The sequence below is a fragment of the Hydra viridissima genome, unplaced genomic scaffold (genome assembly GCF_058129835.1).
Source record: "Hydra viridissima isolate aposymbiotic clone 2 unplaced genomic scaffold, HvirCarnegie_v1 scaffold_7, whole genome shotgun sequence".
Lineage (NCBI taxonomy): Eukaryota > Metazoa > Cnidaria > Hydrozoa > Anthoathecata > Hydridae > Hydra > Hydra viridissima.
Genome location: NW_028324306.1, coordinates 12,466,864 through 12,483,522, shown reverse-complemented (window position 1 = coordinate 12,483,522; position 16,659 = coordinate 12,466,864). Strand labels below are relative to the sequence as shown.

Sequence of the window (16,659 nt, the reverse complement as noted above, 5' to 3'; positions counted from 1 at the left end):
ATTGCATCCTTGTTTATGTAACATTTGTTGATAGAACCCTCTCTTCGACTGATTTGATGTTCATCACTCATGGAGCTTTCGCTATCTTTCTAGAAGAAATAATGAGGAAAATTGCAAAAATGTCATTCGTAGCGTCCGTTGAGTCCTGTAAATCAATATCGTAAGTTAAAAAAAAAAGTCTTTCACCCAGAACTGCTTAAACATTATTTTCGATTTGTAAATCATGGTCATGCAATTTATCTTATTATCTCTCTAAATAAGTAAACGTCTTTATTAATAAACAAAATTATCCTCTTCCCAGAATATAAACATTTGTTCAACTCAGTCACCTTCCTTTTATTTCTGTTAAAAGTCTTCATTTATTGAAAAATCCCAATACAAAAAGATTCCTGAAATTACTACGATTTCTCAAAATTTACAGGATTTTACCGATAAAGCAGAGCAGTGTGGGCGGAGAGGTTGAAAGGGAGGGGGGGGGGGAGGATGGATTAGAGGGAAAAGAGATGGGAAGAGGAGGGGGAGGCAATTTAGAGTTTCGGAGTGTATTGCCTGGAATACTAAAAAAAGAAAGTGAGATTTAAATTAGTGCCTGTTGTTCATGGAAACGTAAAATATTTTTATGAAAAAAATGGCGGACTATCATGCAAATAAATCATTTCACTTTAATAAAAACAGCATTTGATAAATCAATTAGGCAAACAAAACAAGTCAAGGTCCTGAATTTATCTGTGATTACCAGCATTAATAAAATTAGGAAATTATGCAACCGAACGCAGTGGTTTAAATTACATAATTATATAATATTGGATATAATTTTAATAATATTTTTTACTCTTCTACCTACGTAGTGTTATCATTTGGAACGTTTACCGTAGCTGAGAAAAGATATTTTCAGTTGATATTTATATCATTTACTAAAATTTCTTGTTTAAAATGGATATATTTAACAGTTTAAACGTTGTAAAAGTATACGTAAAACATTAATTTGTTTACAGGTTAAAATGGATTCACCAAAGTATCGATTTCCAGTTGTACGTTTATATTCAGCTTTTGCTTTGTTTTTGCTGGCTGACCTTGTTTCTTCATTGCTTTTGTGGGTAATGACCAAAGACTTAGACGAACTAAAAAGTTCCATAATTGATTTTCACATTAAAAGGTCTGTTTTTGACTTGGCCTGTATGGGCTTTTTTCGCGGTTTGCTCATGATTATAATGTTGGCAAAATTGGAAAATATGACAATTGCTTCGATTCAAGATGGTGTTAAAAATGTTTCATCAAGAAAGTTTGCAAGCTTGATTGGTGTAATCTGTTTCCTAGGAACCTTTGTTTACACCATATATAAAGATGTACTTGTTTTAAAAGAGTACCATAGCAGTAAGATAAAACTAAGTGCCAAATTTTATGCTTTATGCATTTCCTCTTTTGTCTTCAGTACACTAGAACTACTAATATATGTTAAATTCCTGTTTCATTTGAAATATCTTCGAAGTCGTTATGTTTGTCTGGTTAATGAAGATGGTAGTTCTAGTAAAGCTACAAAAAAAAAAGTAAATCTTGCACGGCTTCTAAAGTTGACATACCCTGTAGGTAGCATTGGTATTTTTTCATAGCTTTTGTTGCCATGATTAATAGTAATAGTATTATTTTTCTTATTATATTGTTACTATTATTATTATTATTATTATTTTTATTGTTATTATTATTATTACTAATATTATTATTATTGTTGTTGTTGTTGTTGCTGTTGTTGTTGTTTACACTGTTGTTTTAGGGTTTGATTCAGTATTTTAAATTTGTTGCTTAAATGAATTTTAATATAGGAAAAATGGCGGCTTTTTTTTGGCATGATTGGATTATGTGTCTCCACTGGATCACAGATGATTGCTCCGCTTTTTTTTGGCTATGTTATCCAAGCAGCAGCTGTTGGCTCCATGGGTAGAAATACTTTGAATAATTTTTATTAGTTTTTATAATTCTTACTTTGGACTTCAGGGCTTTAGAGAAACATCTGCATCAGTACAGTTTTATAATTTTTGTATGGTTAATATTGCAATAATCAAAAGTAGTTAAAGTGATTAAGATGTTACAATAATTCAATAAATCAATTTGCAGTTAATACTACAAAAACATACACAACGCTAGTGCAAGTGTGAGTAACATATTTCTAGACTTAAAGTAAGTTTACATCTAAGAGATATAATCTATTCTATCTTTTGTAGCTGATTTAAACAAACAGATTTTATACTTATTCATCATATACATGGTTGGTTCAGTTGCTGCTATGTTTCGCTCATGGCTTTTTACTCTAGCTGGGCAAAGTATTGTAGCTTCACTTCGAAAGCAAGTAAGTTTATTGTTTAAACATGTAAAGACCTATGTTTTCATATCTCAGGTGGATGCTGAAAACCATCTTTAGCATATAAAATAACAACTAAAGAATAAGTTAGAGAATCAATGCAATGAAATCTAATGATTATTAATTTCCATGAGCTTAATTATATTTTTTTGCTGAACTGTCAGTTATCAACTCTCCATTGCATGTAAAAAGTTATCAATTCTCCCTTGCATGTTTAAATCAGTTTTAGTATCTGATAACAATCTTCTTTCTAGCTGTTCAATCATATAATCAAACAAGAAATTGCTTTCTTTGACTTGAACAGGTAAATTATTACTTTAAAAGACAATCTATTAAACTTATTGTTTCATCCAAATTGCAAAAAATGTGTCACAGTTTGGTGAGTTACAGTTAAAAATATTGAAACTGTTAAGATTTACTCTGGTTGCCACTTTCATGCTAAACATTTTCTCTGCTTAAATGCTAAACATTTTCTCTGCTTAAATGGGTATCCTTAACAAGTTTTTATCAGTTTATTAGCGATAGTTTTTTTTTTTTTTTTATTAGTAAAATAAGTCTTCGGTTCTGGAGCTGTAATATTTTTTTATTTTATTTTTCTAATATTAGTATTTTGAAATAAAACATTCTATTTGAATATAAATTTAACATTCAAACCATTTTTTATTTTAATATACAGTTAGAGTGAGTGTTGTACCTTGGGATAGTTTAGGATCAAATATGTTTATTTTGACTTCTATAAGGTTTATATTAGTTTTTTTAACAACTACTCTAAAGCCCAGCATTTAGACAACACACCAACACCTAAAAAATTTTAAATATGTTTTATAATAATGAAGTAATAACTGATTTTTTATACTCTTGCATTGGGGTTTAGGGTGTTGTACCTTGGGACTAAATTAAAAAGTTTATAAAGCTTCAAATTAGTAAATAAACCCTATTAATATTACAAAAGGTACAAAAACTAGAACCACGTTATAAAAAATGTTTATTTTATTACAAGATTACTCCATAGACGTCATATGGATTGAAATCAATGGGAACTTCATTATTTGTTTTAGATGCTCAGTGGTTTCTGAATTTGAAGGCAAAGGTAGTTTATGTATTATATCTTCCTTGTCTATTTCATAGGGAATTTCATCTCTTAATCAGAAAGTATTCCTTTCAGTTTTAACAAAATATTGAATTTCATATAAAATGTTAGTTGCTTATTTTACTCTTACTAGAGAGTTTAACTAAAACATAATCGCTAGGCTTTTTTTCTCCACATTCAATGTTATCCTCTAAGGTTATATCTATTTCTACTTCCAAACTCCTTGTATTCTTGCATAAATATATTACAGTTTTCTTCACTAGATGAAAACACATTTGTTCATCCTCTGAATTCGAGAGGTCTGCAGTTTTGCCTTAGTTTTTCTTCCTGGGATTATTTTTGTTTTTCATTGTACCAGGAAAGAATTTATTAGCAGCAGATCTTCTTTTCTCCTTAATTTTTTTTTTTTGCATTGGTGGCATACTGTTATTGATAGCGATGCCACATTATTTTTTTAAGTCCTCTTTCACCTGAAGTAACAAAACCAACTTGTTTTGTTCCTTAAGTAGAAAGAAATTTTGGAGGTTCATTTACCATTGGTTTGCCAAATTCATCTAATTTGTAGATTTTGTTTGGTTGAAAATTATTTCTTTTCAGGACAACCTGTAAGTTATCAATAAATATATTTACATTTCCTTGTTAAAGTAAGTTGCCCTGGTAAGAGTTGTAAACTCTGGTTTGCATAAACTTTAGCTAGGATGGCAATTTCTAAAGCAGAACTCTCCAGCATATGCAGCAGTAACCCATTCATTAGGAATCTGCATTTTTCTAATAGTTCTGACAGAGCTTTTCCATATTGGAAAGCTTGTTTTAGTATTGTTTTTTTTTTTTTGTTAGACCATAATGCAGGGTAGTTGATTGTTTCAGATATTCAACTAGCGTCAATTCTTCATTATTTGTAAATACTTTCTATGCAGCATTTTTTCCATCTGAATCTTGTCTTTCCTGCTACGAGGATTATTCTAAAAAGGAAAGAGAGGAAAAAAAAAACAAATTAGGTTGGTTATGAAGTTTTATGCTATACTGAGCACCCCATATATGCTGGCAATATCATAAATATATTAGCATAAATGCAGCAATCCCAACTGTAGTTTTGTTGCAAAATAAACACCACAATGAATTAAGATTTTTTTATCTTCAATAAATAAATTGTCATTAAAAAAACTGCTTCAAACATTCAACTAGCAAAAAATAAATTACATAGAAATTTTAGATAAAATACATTGAAAAGCTTATTTATTTACAAATTAGGTGTAATTCCTTTGTGGAAAGTACTAGAACCACTCATCATGTAGTTAGTAAATTTTATATTTTTGATTAGATTCTAACTAATAAAATATTATTATATAAAAATATTATTATATAAAAATGTTATTATATAAAAATATTATTGTATATATATTGTAAAATGTTATTATATAAAAATATTATTGTATAAAATATCATTACATACAAATATCATTAGTTAGAATCTAATTAGAAATGTAAAATTTACTAACCACAAGATGAATGGTTCTAGTACTTTCCACAAAGGAATTACACCTATTTTGTAAATAGATAAGCTTTTCAATGTATTTTATCTAAAATTTCAATTTGTTGCATTTTGAGACATCTCAAGGTACAATCCTAATTTTTTCCCAAGGTACAACATATTGGAAAAAAGTAAATCATGGCTGTTAAAAGTATTTCAAGCTATTTGAACAGATTGATCAACCATTCTGTTGAAAAAAGCGCATTTCAAAGTTTAATGCAATGTCATGATTTTTAACAGAATGGTTAAAGAAACAAACGAAGAAAAAAAAAATACAAAACATTAAATATTTACTTACCAATGACCGTTTTTACTTTTATTGTCCAGCTTCAACAAAAGTCATTGAAAAGTTGCCAGTCACTCTACACTAACTCCTAGTGGCCAGATGATGAACTAAGAAAAATTATTTTGGTCTGGCTCCACACAAATGGCATAGCAATTCAGTCTGTTGAAAGATTAAACTGTCCCAAGGCACAAGACTCTCCCCTACTGTGCCAAAGATAGTAGCACCTAAGAAATTTCAAGAAAAATATACGTTTAAACAAATATAGATAAATAATGCCAGATTTCTATAGAAAAAAGAAATGTTATTATATAAAATAAAGTCACTACATTTAAAATTTATTTTTTTGCTTGCTTTTTTCCTAGTATTAAAGCAGTTTTATAATTTAAAATAAAACAAATCATTTCAAAAAATTTATTCTTAAAAAATACTGTGCAGAATTTAGTTATTACTTCTAGTAGCATTGTTTTATGTGCAGTATGGTTATACTTTAGCACTAGTTCCAAAAACAAAAACTTTTTTATCTCTCTAATAATTTGGTATTTTATAGGGTGTTATAATAAACATTAGGATGTCTTGGAGTATTTTATAATTGCTTATATAGTTTAGTAAGATGAAAATTGTTTGACTTTGTTTTTAGTAAATATTCTTTCTCGTTTCTCTGATTAAATTTCAGAACTGGTGAGTTAATGAATAGACTTTCTTCTGATGCTGAAGTTATCCAGAATGCTTTATCTGTAAGGTTTTTAATTGAAAGGCTTTTTACTACATTTTAAAAAAAGAATTTATTTCTTACGTTTTTTGAGCACTTCAGAACTTATTTATGAGTTTTAAAGCAATTTGAGTATTTTTTTTGTGTTTAATGAGTGTTCATTATTAGAAGTTTTGTTTTAAAAGGTAAATATTTCAATGCTACTGCGCTATGCACTGCAAATCCTTGGATCAATTGTGGTTATGTTAATTACTAGTCCAAAATTAGCAGGTTTACTTTTGGCTGTTATTCCAGTTGTTGCAATTGCTGCACAAAAATATGGTATACAAATTTATCTTAAATGTTATTTTAACTACTACTTTAACACATTAAAACTTTAAATAAGGAATGAGAATAATGGTGTTTATTGTTTATTAGAAACATGATATTAAAAAGTTTCATAAAGGTGTTCAGAAAGCAAATCTTGTTTTGATGTTTGAAACATCAAAGAGAGGTTTTGTGAACATCTGTATGTAATTTTTAAAACGTCATATTTTACAGTTTAATTACTATAGTGTCTTGCCGCATTCCAGTTCTAATGCATCATTATACACATGATTTGAGTGCTTTGGATGATCAATTTTAATGCTGCAGTAAAGGATGCTGAAATGTTTTGGTATTTGGTTTTGATGTGACATTAAATTGTTAAGCAGCTAAGCTTTAATCATGAAATAAGTTAACATTAAATCTGAAAAGTTGTCTGTAAGTTAAGGAAAAATTCTCTTAATGCACTTCTCTTAGCTCTTGATGCAGTGTCAAAAGTCATGTGGTTGCAACATCCAAAAAGAAAATAAAATGCATAAAAGTAATTTATTAATGTTTTACCAAGAGAAGCATTGATATTCTTAGTAATAGTAAAACTTAATGTGTTATTAAGTTTTTTTAAAGCTACTTATTTTTTTAAGTGACAAAAATGCTTGTTATAAATTCTAATTGTAACTTTTTATTTCAACTCTTTTTTTTTTTTTTAAATTGTTTTCTTTCTAAACATAGGATTTAAAGTTTTTTTTTTGGCTGAAAAACAGCAAAATCCTAAAGTCATAAAACAAAAAAAACTTAGTAAAAACTAAACTGAATAGGAAAAAAAGTTGGAATGAAAATGGTCCTAAAATTGAACTTATGTTGCCTGTATCATACTGGAAAGTTTCTGGGGTTGTACTGAAAGTTTTAAAACTAGATTTAACTATATTTAATGAAAAAACTTACAAAGCAAAAGTTAAGTAGATGTTTAAAAAAATAATAATTTATTTGTTTAAACAGTGTAAAGTTTTAGTTCTCTTTTATAAAATTATCAAATTTTGCTAACTTCTCACAGATATTAAATATTTTTAAAAAATTAACATTGCAAAATATTTTTCTGTCAGGAGCATATGTAAGAAACATGCAAAAAAAATTTCAAGATGATTTGGCTAAATCAGCAACAAATGCAGAAGAAACATTGAGCTCAATGAGAACTGTTCGATCTTTTTCACAAGAGCCGAAAGCAGATGCTGACTATGCTAAAGGAATAGATGCAAGTTTTGAAGTTGGAAAAAAGTTATCTTTAGCATCAGGTAATTTTTTTTTTTTTTTTCAATGATTTTGTATCTATATATTGTATGTATATGTTTTGTATTTATATACAGTAGCGTCCAAAAGTAATTGGACAAACACCTTTTTGGTTATATTTTCTCATCGAGTCAACATTTTTAAATGAAATTTTGCATAAGCATGTCAAATTATACTACAATTATGAAAAAGAAAACAAAAATTCCCTTTTGGGAGTAATTACTTAAAATTTTGCTAAAAGAATGGAAATGACTGGCTCAAAAGTAATTGGACAAACTAAATATGTCGTTTAAAAATAAAACTTTCTCAACAAAAGATAAATTTTCAGCATTTTTTATGAAGCTTTTTGTTAAATAATATATATAATATTACATAGTGTTATATAGTGTTATATTCTGTTACATAATGTATATAATCTGAGCATAATCCTAGTACTTCGTTGGAAAACCTTTTGCCGCAACGACAGCATTACATCTACGTGGCATTGAATCAACCTAATTGGAATCAACCTAATTGGTATTTCCTCCCAAGTGCGCTTAATCAACTCAAACAAATCATGCTGATTAGATGGTTTCCGAACACTAATTTTTCTCTCAATATGTTCCCAAAGATGTTCGATTGGGTTCAGGTCCGGAGATTGTGACGGCCATTCCAAGATACGAACTTTCTTTTGAGCTAAAAAATCCATGACTAGCTTGGAGGTGCGTTTTGGATCGTTGTCGTGTTGGAAAGTCCAACCACGCAACATTTTGTTATTTGCATGTGGCAGCATTATATCTTTGATTATTCCTTTATACATGTTTTGGTCCATAATGCCTTGAACTCGATAGATTGGACCTACTCCATCACGGCTAAAACATGACCAAACCATAATTGAACCACCACCATGCTTTACTGTAGGAACTTGGTACTTAACATCATTTTGAAGACCTATTGGACGTTGAACATATTTAATACCATCAGAACCAAACATATTAAACTTTGACTCATCACTCCATAGTATTTTTGACCATTGGTTTGCTGTCCAACTTAGATGTTTTTTAGCGAATTTTAACCGTGCTCTACGATTTGTTGCAGAAATAAAAGGTTTTTAATAGGACGACGGCCAAAAAGGTTGTTTTGTCTTAAGTGACGCTTTACTGTTGCATAAGAGCAAGAAATTTGATGGGACTGTGTAAGTTCTCTATGAATTTCTTTAGCACTCTTGCGCGGATCTGCCTTTGACGATCTTACTACAATATTATCTTAGCGAAAAGTTGTTAATTTCGGGCATCCTGACTTTGTTGATACTTGGAAGTGACTCCGTTGTTGAAAAACTTTTAATGTATAACCAACTGTTGATCGTGGAATATTCATATCTATTGAAATTTGTCGCACAGTCTTACCGTTATTAAATGCTTGTACAATCAACTTTTTCACTACCTCGCTTAAATATTTATTATGTCCCATTACAAATTATTGATCATTGAATGTTTTTATAAAAATCTGCCTTCAGAAAAAGAAGTTAAAATAGTCTAAGTTATATCAACATTGTTAGAATTTAGTTTGTCCAATTACTTTTGAGCCAATCATTTCCATTCTTTTAGCAAAATTTTGAGTAATTACTCCAAAAAAGGAATTTTTGTTTTGTTTTTCATAATTGTAGTATAATTTGACACGCTTACAAGAAATTTCATTTAAAAATCTTTACTTAATGAGAAAATATAACAAAAAAGGTGTTTGTCCAATTACTTTTGGATGCTACTGTATTTTGTATTTATATATTTTGTATTTATAATCTTTTTATTTGGATTTTATAGCATATTGTCTATTTTTGTTTTAGGTTATTTTAATATGTTTATTGGTGTTATTACTCAAGTAAGTAGTTGTTCTATTATTTGATATTTTCATTATTTGATATTTTCATTATTTGATATTTTCATTATTTGATATTTTCATTATTTGATATTTTCATTATTGGTTCTTTTTTTATTGCTTTTGTGTTAACTTTATTTGTGTAATTACCATTAACATTGCTGTAACTACAAATAAGTTGTTCTGACTATCATTAACATCCTCATCACTGTGATGATATTAATGGTAGTCAGTGACTATTGGTAGTCCTTGTTTTTAGAAAATCTTTTATTAGATTAGATTAAAAAGGAAGCTGCTCGATTACATAAAACTGTTTTAGGGAACAATTGTTTTGGTGCTATGGTATGGTGGAAAGTTAGTTCATGATAAAGATATGAATGTTGGAGAATTGACTTGTAAGTCAAAGGATTATTTTTTCATTTTTAAAAGTTATTGAATTTTGTTGTAAATTAATATAAAAACAGTAAAGTTAAAACCCCATATGCTTAAATGTGAGAATTTAGAAAGAATTTTGTAAATGATGTAAACTTATAAACCTACTAATTCTTTTAACTAATACTTTAATCAGATAACTAAAAGAATTAGTAGGTTTGTAAGTTTATTTCATTTACAAGATTCTGTAAAGAAAACATAGTTTTAGGTTATATATCAGAAATGTTAAATATGGTTTATTTAGTATCACTATAAAACCATAAATGTACCTATATATACCAACTAAATGTAGATACCAAGTATTGTTAACATAAAATATCAAAAATAGTAGCTTTGTGTTAAAAAAACACCTATCAATATATAGTAATGTCCTTCAAAGCTATATTTTTATTATGTTTGATATCAATCAAAGAGTCCCAAGTTTACAAACTATGAAGTTATATTTTGAAGCTCAATATTGATCCCTAAGTGTCTGTTAATTTCTGAAGTCCTTTTTTAAAAATAATTAAAAAGTAATAACATAAATCTACAAGTATAAATCAGGTTTTTGTTAAAAGAAAAACTTTCATCTTTTTAGCATCATTTACAAAGTTATCTGTTGATAATCAGCCTATTTATTATTAGGTTAACTATTTGAATAGGAAAAAACTGTATAAAATACTGTGTGAATAAAAAAACTGTCTGAATTTTATTGTCTCTTTATTAACAATTATTGAGTAAAGCATAATAAACTTGAATGTAAACCATTTGAATTTCAATAAAAATTATTTTGTTTCAGTAAAATTGTTTTTGGCTTCATATTAAATGTTTTTTTTTTAGCTTTTATTTTGTACTCACTTAATGTGGCACTGGCATTTGCTTTCCTATCATCTTTGTATGGAGATTTTATGAAAGTGAGTTTTTCATAAGTATATCAATATCAGTTTTTCATAAGTATATCAATAAGTTTCTATGTTTTTAAGTGTTATATTATCTTAAAGTGAATTCTATTTTGGACCTCAACGGTTAGAGAACTGTTGTAGTGCACATTCAAAGTAAAAAGCGAATTGAAAAAAAAGTCTCTTTTAAAATAGTTATTTTTTGAAGCTTCAGTTTAAATTGAGGTCTCTTAAATAGAATGTAGAAATAACATCATAGCTTTTTCAGTCTTAGCTAATGTTTGAAAACGTCATTTTTTGCACTATAATTTTGATGAGTTTACTTTTACGACAGGCAGTTGGTGCTTCTATAAGAATTTTTGAATTGTTTGACAGAGTTCCTGAAATTGTACCTGGAAACATTGTTGTTTCCACTGGCAAAGGTGAACTTAGTATTATTATTTTTATGCCAGTTAAAGATACTCTGTGCTTGTATATAAATAAATGTATAAGATAGAGAGAATTTACTTTATTTGTATCTTTTTATTTATTAGTTAAAAAAGTTTTTTTTTCTTTAGTTGTCATAACATTTGATGATGTTGAGTTTAGCTATCCAACCCGGCCAGATACTAAAGTTCTTAAGGTATCTTATATTTGGCTTTATTGAAGTAGCTCAGATTGACAATTGTTTCTAGTTTTATACTCTTAAAAAACTGACTTTGGAAGTTTCAAAATAATTTTACAGTTAAAACATATTTTTACTCCATTTTTTAATGTGGTGTTGTTGAAAGGATGTGAAATTTAAATGAAATAATGTAATGTTAACTTGTTTTGTAAGTTGCAAACCTTTGAAAAAAATTTTAAATATGTGATGTTCTGCAGTATAAATGTGTGATGCTCTGCAATGTAAAAAGTTTAGGAAAAACAAAGCCATCAAATGGAGCTTAGCTGAATTGAGTCTTGTTTATTAAGTTTCAAATACTATTTTTAAATTTCTTAATTGTATGTTGAACATTATGGTTGCTTAAACATTTGTCTGTTAAATTACTTTTACTAATCATTTTTGCATATATATTCAAATGTATAGTCAGATATAATAACTGCTACTTTACAATAAGCAGTTTATCGAACAAAATGCTCAGTCCTTAGCTTTTCTATTGTGTTCATTGACAAAATCAGGTATGATAATGTTTGTTATAGCAGATGTTGACTGTATTTTACATTGTGCATAAGTGCATGCCTAAATTCAATTGCCTATTGGTGATTTTAAATAAAAATATGTTCCACAAAAGATAAGCAAATACTACTTTCATTGTTACTTTATTTAGAATTAGTGAGGTATTAGGTGTATGGTAAAATATTTCTAAACCAAATTGGTTTGAGACCAGAGTTTTAAAATCAAACATAATTTATATTGTTTTCACCATTCCGTTTTTTTTGTTTTTTGTGTTAATGGTGGAGTTGTACTCTTTGATGATAAAGTTATTCTTTGCATTCTCGTTACTGAGTGCCATTATTATCATTTTTCAGTTTTCAAGTTAAATCATAACCCTCTTTTCTGTATTGTCACTAACAGCCTTAGCAATGTCTACTTGTGTTCACAACATTTGTTTGTTATGCTATGTTGTTAAAAAAAAAAGTTATGTCTTGTGATTTTAAATTTTTCAGAGCTTAAGTTTCCACATGAAACCTGGAGAAACGATTGCTTTGGTGGGACCATCTGGTGGAGGAAAGAGCACTGTTATGAGTTTGTTAGAAAGATTCTACGATCCATCAAGTGGATCTATTTATGTGGGTAAGCAATGTTTTTTTATGACGTAAACGTATTGATGTAAAAGCTTCTAATGGAGGTTAATCACTTGTGATTTCTCTTTCCTGAAAAGGAATTATTAACCTCCAAAGTTATCACTAACATCCATCTGATAAATAGATATTGAAGTATATTTTCAAACAGCAATAACGTTTTAAAATGGAGTAATGCCATTAAGTTTTCTTTTTTATTAAATGCTTGTTATTGCTGTCAGATTTATCCAATCAATTACAGCATAAAGTATGCAACAAAATTATTCATACCCCAAGCATATTACTAAACTTTGCTTTCATACTCTAACATATTATTTTTTATTGCTATGAAAAAATAAATGTGTGAGCATGATAATAAAGAATAATTCTCTGTTGATAATTATGATGTTATGTTATTATATTTGGTTATATTTAGTATATAACATAAAAAGTGCAATTTTAAATACAATATAAATATTCATAACTATTGAATTATTTAGTGCTGTAAGTTTATTTTTTGATTGTTTTTGCTGGTAAGTTATCTCATTTTGTGTATCTACACTATAGACGTAAAATTTTAAATATTTAAATAACTTCTTCTATTTCATTTCTAAAGTTTTCCAAAATTGTCTAAGACCTAGAAAATTAGTGTGGAGGTACAGCAAATTATTGTTGATGCTCAAAACTTTCTGAAAAATATAATAAAAGCAAGGCAAAGGTACAATCAATAATATAAAAATATAAAAAAAAACTGAAAGTTGCCAAATTAAAGCATATTTAGGCTGTCCACCAAAAACAACATCTCAAGAAGATAAGCTTATTGTACAAGAAGTAAAGCGAGAGCCTGTTATTTCTGCCAGAGCTATTAAAGAGAAACTAAATGTGAACGTTTCTAAACAAACAATACAATGTAGACTCTGCAGGGTTTTATGGATCCTGTGTCACAAAAAAAACTTTTTATTTTGAGAAAAAATAAAACTAAACACCTTGCCTTTGCAAAAAAATATTTTTCAAAGCCACTAGATATCTGGAAATCAGTTTTATGGTCTGATGAAAGTAAATTCGAACTAAAGAATTCCAAAATAAGTCCAAATGTATGAAAAGAAAAGGAAAACCCTCGGACAAAAAAACTATAAAAGCAACCATCAAACATGGAGGTGGTAATGTACTTGTTTGGGGCTGTTTTTAGTTATAACGGAGTTGGTAACTTAGTCCAAATTGAGGAAAAATTAACAGAAGCTGGATATGTAAATATTTTGCGAAACAACTTTATACCCTCTCTCAATAAATTAGGGTTAACAGATCAATTTGCCTTCTAACGAGATAATGATCCAAAACATACCAGTAAGATTGCCAAAAACATTTTGAAGAAAATGAAATAGAATTGTTGGATGGGCCTGTGAATTCCATACTAAATATTAATTAACAAATAAAACAAGAAACTTGAATATACTTAATAAAACTTGGAGAGGCATGAATACTTTTGACGCTTCCTAATATCTCAATTTTTAAATAATTTTCTTTTTTTTTAAAAAACAAGATTTAATTTTTCAAATAATATAGTTAACATTATTAATAGTTTTTATAATAAACATTTTTTAAATTTCAATTAAAATTATTTAAATCAATTTGGCTTTTGTTTTATTGCTACAACATATTTTATGATAGGGTATGAATCATTTTGTCCCATACTGTATATAACAAAATACAATTATGTTTGTTCTTTAATTCAAAGAACGACAGAGTAGTAGATACGTACAAAAAGTTGGAAACTCAATACTGGGTATTCTTTTTTCAAAGGCATATCTCAGATCATGAATTGTAATAATGACATGCAACATAATAGTTCTAATACACTTTTCTTTATGCTTTAAAAGTTTGTTCAAAATCCTTCATATTTGAATAGTTTTTACTATTCAGCTTTGATTTTTAAAATCTTTCAACTATTAGGTAATCATGATCTCAAATCAATCGATATTGCATTGTTACGCAAGAAAATGAGTATTGTTAGCCAAGAGCCTGTATTGTTTGCCACTACAATTGCTAAAAATATTGCTTACGGTGTAGATGCTACTCAAGAAGAAGTAAGAATATTTCTGGAAATAGTACAGTTGGTGGTTACCATAAGAAATGTTTGCCAAGTTAAAATACAGAGGTTTTAACGACTCGTTTGAGTGTTTAAAATGTTTTACTTTGCAGCCCACTAAAAAATTGTAATGTAGGTAAGTAGATTATATACAAGTGTCATTCTTTTGCAGATAGAAGAAGCAGCAAAACAAGCCAACGCCCACGATTTCATTATTTCTTTTGAGGTAATCTATTTAGCGTGTGTCTTTGTTTGAATAGCAAACATGTCTCATTTCATTATATAATGGTCTTTAGGCTACCAATAATCTTCGAGTTAATCGAAAGTTGGTTTACTTGATTCTTAAGTTGATATCTGCGCAAAAATAGCGGCTTTGAATGATGTTCTGAATTTTCTTTTTTACATTTGTATTATTTATAAATTTTTGTGTGTGTTTTTTTGTTGATTTAAAAAAAAAAGGTCTGCTTGAAAAGAAATTTCAAATAAGTATAGGTAAAGTTTGAAAGTTACGATGCACTAGTTTTACCGGCAAAACTTAATGCGTTGTTTTTACCCGCATCGACCATATGATTTTGAATGATGCATATCCATTTATGATACCTATTTTTGATATTATAATTTTTTTCGAGCTCTAATGAACTTTTATTTGAAATCGTTTTTTGATTTTCTTTCTATTTTACCGTTATTTTTTAGGAAGGTTATAATACATACGTAGGTGAACGCGGAGTTAAACTTTCAGGCGGACAAAAACAGAGAGTGGCAATTGCGCGAGCACTTCTTGTAAATCCCGATATTTTACTTTTGGACGAGGTCTGATTTTTTATATATATATGTATATATATAGTTAACAACGTAACGAAGATTTTTAGAGCTTAAAACGTTTTTACAAAAGTCTTAAAAACTGCTTTGCTTGCATCGCTACTCCCTAAAATCTTTAGTCCTTAGTGTCATATTTTAGGCAACGAGTGCTCTTGATGCCGAAAGCGAGCATTTAGTGCAAGAAGCTATCGATAGAGCAATGGTCGGAAGAACTGTATTAATAATTGCCCATAGGTTATCTACAGTACGCGACGCGTCACGGGTAAGAAACTTTCACGCCAGTCATTAAAAGTCTCGAAAAACTAATTTCCAAATACAACTGTCATTCTTTCTTGATAATTTTTCTTTATCTTTAGGTAATAGTAATAAATAAGGGAACTATTGAAGAAGAGGGTACTCACGATGAACTTATTCAAGCTAACGGAGTCTACAAGAAACTTGTGCTTCGACAACTTGATAAAGGGCCTATTCTTGAAGACGCTGCTGAAGATGTAGATGATCTTAGTTCTTTATAATAAACGAGTTATATATACAAATTTTTCTCTACAGTTATTTATACAAATTTTTCTTTGACACAAAACTATTTGAGTGTACATGCATATATACACATCGAAACGTATCCTGAGTAGAACAATAGTTTGTTAGCAGGTTAATTAAATAGTAGCCATTTATCATGTGTTAAGTTTGATGTCAGTTTGTTTTTTTTGCTTTGAAGTACTTTACGCATGTTCCTTTTTATAAAAATGCATTTTTTTTTTTATCAGAAATTAAATCAGTTGATTGTAAAGTGCGTTTTGAATTGTTCATAAAGTTTTCAAAGATTTTTTTATTCGGTTTTCTTTTATTTTCATTTATTCTAATATTACGTTACAAAATTATAACGAAAGAACACGAAAAAAAACAGAATGATTTATGCAAATAACATGTTTATTGATGCTCTTATACAAAATACGAACTTTAGAAGTTGTACAAAATTTAAAGCAGCATATCGACTGTAAAGAAGTCTGAAAAGGCATTTTTGATATCGACTGAACCAAGAAACGTATGGCTAATGTTTTTTTATGTTAGCGTAATTACTCTTAGTCGAATGGGGTTATGCTCATTTCAGATGCGACCAAGAAAGAAAAAAGTGAACTTCAAGTTTATTTCTTTTTATTCACCGATCTCACAATAATAACTGGACAGCGTATTCTATTGTTTTGCGCAAAATAAAATGAAGCCAAGTTCATATAATATTAGCCTACCAAGATGGCGGCACTCAGTGAATCGC

At 28.5% G+C, this 16,659-nt stretch overlaps 1 protein-coding gene across 1 annotated transcript; it reads left to right on the top strand.

Moving 5' to 3' along the window:
- The first annotated feature begins 611 nt into the window (after window positions 1-611).
- On the top strand, window positions 612-16,308 carry LOC145184081 (uncharacterized). Its single transcript, XM_090092988.1, has 19 exons — window positions 612-713; window positions 996-1,583; window positions 1,821-1,935; window positions 2,220-2,344; window positions 2,611-2,660; window positions 5,937-5,997; window positions 6,158-6,293; window positions 7,376-7,564; window positions 9,382-9,416; window positions 9,733-9,808; window positions 10,665-10,738; window positions 11,058-11,145; window positions 11,281-11,345; window positions 12,371-12,497; window positions 14,435-14,568; window positions 14,743-14,796; window positions 15,264-15,380; window positions 15,529-15,651; window positions 15,746-16,308. The coding sequence occupies exons 1-19, from the start codon at window positions 642-644 to the stop codon at window positions 15,902-15,904; spliced, it is 2,388 nt and encodes a 795-aa protein (XP_089949114.1). The 5' UTR covers window positions 612-641; the 3' UTR covers window positions 15,905-16,308.
- Window positions 16,309-16,659: the final 351 nt, after the last annotated feature.

Excerpts from the sequence above, each read along its gene's own strand:
- LOC145184081 (XM_090092988.1), top strand. The coding sequence starts at position 642 with ATGCAAATAAATCATTTCACTTTAATAAAAACAGCATTTGATAAATCA. Across the intron at positions 714-995 it reads GGCAAACAAAACAAGTCAAG|GTTAAAATGGATTCACCAAA; the intron begins GTCCTGAATTTA and ends ATTTGTTTACAG. Across the intron at positions 2,345-2,610 it reads TAGCTTCACTTCGAAAGCAA|CTGTTCAATCATATAATCAA; the intron begins GTAAGTTTATTG and ends TCTTCTTTCTAG.